This window comes from Cebus imitator, unplaced genomic scaffold (assembly GCF_001604975.1).
Source record: "Cebus imitator isolate Cc_AM_T3 unplaced genomic scaffold, Cebus_imitator-1.0 Scaffold538, whole genome shotgun sequence".
In the NCBI taxonomy this organism is placed as follows: Eukaryota; Metazoa; Chordata; class Mammalia; order Primates; family Cebidae; genus Cebus; species Cebus imitator.
Window position 1 is genome coordinate 119,760 of NW_016107853.1, and position 5,009 is coordinate 124,768.

At 52.3% G+C, this 5,009-nt stretch overlaps 1 protein-coding gene across 3 annotated transcripts in view; it reads left to right on the forward strand.

Annotated features, from left to right (window-relative positions):
- The first annotated feature begins 2,121 nt into the window (after positions 1-2,121).
- ULK2 (unc-51 like autophagy activating kinase 2) overlaps positions 2,122-5,009 on the forward strand; it is a 111,593-nt gene continuing 108,705 nt past the window's right edge. For all 3 annotated transcript variants that reach the window (XM_017514905.2, XM_017514907.2, XM_017514906.2), the window contains exons 1-2: positions 2,122-2,706; positions 4,189-4,281. In XM_017514905.2, the coding sequence (XP_017370394.1) occupies positions 2,617-2,706; positions 4,189-4,281 (183 nt within the window). In that variant the 5' untranslated portion in view covers positions 2,122-2,616. The remainder of the gene's footprint in view (positions 2,707-4,188; positions 4,282-5,009) is intronic.

The following is a 5,009-nucleotide window of genomic DNA, read 5'->3' on the forward strand; positions in this document are numbered from 1 at the left end:
GGGCATTTTTTTTTTTTTTTTTTTGAGACTGAGTTTCGCTCTGTGGTCCAGGCAGTAGGCTGGGGTGCAGTACTGTGATCTTGGCCTCCCAGATTCAAGCGATTCTCCTGCCTCAGCCTCCTGAGTAGCTGGGACTAAAGATGGCGCCACCAGGCCCCTTGTATTTTTGTGTTTTTAGTAGAGACCGGATTTCACTGCGTTGGCCACGCTGGTGTCAAACTCCTGACCTCATCATCCACCCACCTCGGAACTCCAGACCCTGTATCCACTCACCTCTGCCTCCCCAAGTGCTGGGATGACAGGTGTGAGCCACTGCACCTGGCCTAGTCTATCCTTTAAAAAACAAAACAAAAATTGGCTGGGCATGGTGGCTCAAGCCTGTAATCTCAGCACTTTGGGAGGCTGAGGTGGTTGGATCACCTGAGTTTATGAGCTTGAGACCAGCCTGGCCAACATGGAGAAACCCCATCTGCACTAAAATACAAAAATTACCTGGGCGTGGGGTATGTCTGAAATTCTAGCTGCTTGGGAGGCTTAGGCAGGAGAGTCGCTTGCACTTGGGAGGCAGAGGTTGCAGTGAGCCAAGATTGTGCTACTACTGCACTCCAGCCAGGGTCACGGAGTGACATTCTGTCTTAAAAAAAAAAAAAAGAAAGAAAGAAAGGAAAGAATAGACTAGAGAATGTTTCAGTGAGGTAAGGAATCATCACCCATTTTTGTGTGTATGTGCAAACTTGCTCAACTTGCTGTCAACTTTCGAAGGCTCCAGGTTTTCAGTGTCTAAGGCAACCACCTGGGCCAGATACAAGGACAGGATGACGAAAGGGTGCACAGCAGCAGAAGCAGAAACCAAGGCCCTACGTATTGAGAGTGTGAAGAAGGAGGGTTCTCTCAGAATCCTGGAGCTGACTCCGTCAGGGTTCAGAGATCAGCTTGCAAGGACAGGGAGTGGCAGTGGGGGTGGTGAGGGAGACCCTGAAAACACATACCCTTAAAAACGGAACGCACATTCAAGTAGGGACCTGAGTTACCTTTTTTTTTTTTTTTTTTTTTTGAGACGGAGTTTCGCTCTTGTTGTCCAGGTTGGAGTGCAATGGCGCGATCTCCGCTCACCGCAACCTCTGCCTCCTGGGTTCAGGCAATTCTCCTGCCTCAGCCTCCTGAGTAGCTGGGACTACAGGCACGCGCCACCATGCCCAGCTAATTTTTTGTTGTTTTTTTTTAGTAGAGACGGGGTTTCACCATGTTGACCAGGATGGTCTCGATCTCTTGACCTCGTGATCCACCCGCCTCGGCCTCCCAAAGTGCTGGGATTACAGGCTTGAGCCACCGCGCCCGACGGGGGTCTGAGTTTTCTATGATAGTTTCAAGCATATTGTTTACTAAATGGTTTCATAAGACACTTCCTTGAGGGAAAGCTGACAATCTGTTCCTTGTCACCTGAACGACTTTAACAATCAGGTAGAAAAGAAAGCTCCCTTCGGCCATTTGAGGTAAGCCTGAGGTCAAACTGGCCTGACACCACAAGCCCCCAGGAAAGCCTTGAAAGCGTGTGTGATCCTGAGTCAGTATGCAGGGGCAATTCTCTGCGAAGAGGGCCCTGAGCTGCCTGTCATCAGCTTCTCTTAGAGTCAAGGGATCCCCAAAAGGTGCAGAATCCCGCTTGACACAGTCCCTCTAGCCGTCCCTGAGCGAGTAAACCCCGAGAGACGTCCGAAGGCCGGCAGTTTGGCAGCATGAACTCTGGTTTTGGAGGGGCGCGGGAGGGCGCGGGAGTTGCTTCTTTGCTCTGGCAGTAATCTGGGGGTCTACCCTGCACAGATACTCCCGTCCCGCCTGCAGCTGGGGTTCAAGACCCGCTTCTCTGAAGTCTGCCTCCCAGCGGCCAGGAGCCCAGGGCGTGGTCGGCTCGAATCTGCTCCCCAGGCCCAGCACGGAGCCCCCAACCTGTAACCTGCTGTGGCCGCAGCGGGTCGCGCCCACTGTCCCTGCCTCAGGAGCGGCAGAGGACCAACCCAGCTCCCGGCGCGGCGCCCGAGCCGCACTCCTTTCCCCGGCGGAGGGAGCGAGCTGGCGCTGCGGCCTACAAGGCGCGCGGACGTCGCGGAGGGCAGTCAGTCGCGCGGAAGCGGCTGGCGCGCGCGAGGGCGTTGGGCGCAGCCGCGAGGCGGAGAAGCGCGGGGCCGCGGCGGTGCGGGTTACAGGGCGGCGGCCGCCTCCACAGCAGCAGCGCCCCGGGCGGGAAGGGCGGAGGTGGCCGGACGAGCTGGGGATGGAGAGTTCCAGGTCCCTCACCGCCTCACAGTGCGGGTGCGGCTGCAGGCGCGCACAGTGACGGCGCTGGCGCCGCTGGCCCGGCAGCGCAGAGACTGCTTCGCCAGAAGCCCGCGGGCAGGGCCGTGAGGAGCGGCCGGGGCCTGCCGGGCCTCGCTGATCCCCGCTCCGCGCGGCGGCCTTCCCCGTTTCTGCTTCGGCCTCTCGGCATGAGAGTCCCCCCGGGGCCGGGGCTGCGGCTGCCCCAGACCCGCCGCCCGCTGTCGCGCTCCGGGCCCGCGGACCTGCGGTGCTGATACCTGCGCCGCCCGCCCGCCTGCTGTGTTCCCCGGGGGCGCGGCCATGGAGGTGGTGGGCGACTTCGAGTACAGCAAGAGGGACCTCGTGGGACACGGGGCCTTCGCCGTGGTCTTCCGGGGGCGGCACCGCCAGGTGAGCGCCTGGCGGGGCGAGGCCGGGCCCCGGGCGGCCAGCACTGGGCTAGGAGGTCCTGAAACTTGGCGCAGCCGCGGACCCAGCCCCCTCCTCGGCGCCTTGCCGGGGCTGCTATTGTGCGCGCTGTCAGTCTCGCGGTTTGTTTTGGTCCTGCGAGGGTTGTTGTGAGGCCCAAGCCTCTGGTGGCTCTCCGCCTACGGACCGGCTGCTGCTTACCCTTCTGCATGCCTGGGACCCACCCCTTTGCCGCCTGCAGGAGCCTTTGCCCCTAGGTTACCCTGGACCCAAAATAGACTGCACGGCCCCGTGCGCTCTCAAGGCTCAGCTGTGAATAGATCTTTGGTTTTTTAACCCCCGCCCAGGGCTGATCACCTTTGAGGTTGATAATTACATACCCAGCCAGCGGAAAACGGGCGGATGTTCCGTTAGCCTCAGGCTTTCTCTGCCTGGGAGATGTCACCTTTCCCAGCACTGGTCCCTTGCACCCCGAAGAGCCCACCACCGTTTTCCCCTTCTGGGTCATTTAGGCGAGCTCCGGGTGAAAAAGATGGTTGGACGCTTCGTTTTCAATCCACAGGAACATGAAAGCATGTTTAAGCCTTAAAAAAATTTTCTTTAAGCCTTTGCTATTTCGCAAGTACAGTTAAACGAGGTTTTAGAATGTAAAGAATTTGGAAAGGCTTATGGGGAGTGGAAATTGTCTTAAAGGGTGTGGCAGTTCTGATTGTTGCCAAGGGGTGAGTTAAAAGTGGGCTGACTTTGTTGCTTATCGGATAAAGTAATGCTACTTTTCATGTATTTATTTTAAAGACAGCCTCGCTCTGTCGCCCAGGCTGGAGTGCAATGGCGCGACTTCGCTCACTGCAACCTCGGCCTCACAGGCTCAAGATATTCTCCTGCCTCAGCCTGCCGAGTAGCTGGGATTACGGGCGCCGGCCACCACGCCCAGCTAATTTTTTTTTTGGTATTTTTAGTAGAGACAGGGTTTCACCACGTTGGCCAGGGTGGTCTTCTGACCTCAGGTGATCTGCCCTCCTGGGCCTCTCAAACAGCTGGGGTTACAGGCTTTAGTCACGGTGCCCGGCCTAACTTTTCATTTATTATGAAAATAATTTAGAACTCAAGAAAAGCACGGTGTCATCTAGCCAAGCTAACAAATAACTTTTCAATTAACCATATCACCTTTCAAGTTGATTTCTACATTTCTCCATAACTTTGAGGTGGTTGTGAACTGTTCTTTTTTCGTTTAATGTTAGTTACTTTTTGGCCTTCATATTTGTTATTTTAGTAGTTGTATTGTAGGACCTTGGCATATTACACTATAGTTTGTTAATCACTTTTCCATTATTGGAAATTCAGGTTCTTTTCCGTTTTTCCCCAATGCTGTACGTATTTTTAATGAAAACATCTTCGTGCTTATAAACTTTTTGTTATTTCTGTGGAATGATACCTAGGAGTAACACGGTTTTTCCTTTTCAGAAAACTGATTGGGAGGTAGCTATTAAAAGTATAAATAAAAAGAACTTGTCAAAATCACAAATACTGCTTGGAAAGGAAATTAAAATCTTAAAGGTAAGTTACTTTATGTAGTAGTATTCATATAAGGTTAAAACTTAAATGAATACATGCTGCTGCCATCCTTTGTAATTTTGGGTCCAAGTTTGAGAATTTTCAACAGTTGCTTTCCTTTTTACATGCTCACTTTTTAAAAACATTGAGTACTCAGAAATTTTTTTTTTTTTTTTAAATAAAGATGTGGTTTTACCATGTTGGTCAGGCTGGTCTTGAACTCCTGACCTCAGGTGGTCTGCCCGCCTTGGCCTCCACAGTGCTTGGATTACAGGCGTGAGCCACCACACCCAGCCCTCAGAAGCTGTTTTTAAGAACCAAAGCTCAGAGGGATTCTGTGAAGACTGAGTGTAGCTTCTCATCATTTCTCCTTTTTCCTAGTTACTGTGTTGTTTGAGAGGAGGGCCAGGCAGACCCATCTTGTACATTGTTTTTACCTCTCCTGTTGTCCCCTTTCATGTTACTAGAGTGGAGGCACTTGGGATCTTTATTTAAATTGAAGAAAGTTGTATTCCTTAGAAGTGGTCTTTTTAGATCACTCACAACCATTGTTGTCTAGGTGAGATGGTTTGAGAAGATAGTTAAATAAGTTTGGAAAATCCCATTTGCTAAATACTTCTTGGAGAGTCACAAAGCCTATGGCTCATTAAAGAAAGTCTGAAAAATTCTACAATGAAGAAACTAGTTTGGAAGTACTTGATCTGGTGTTTTCCAAACTAATACAAGCGTGG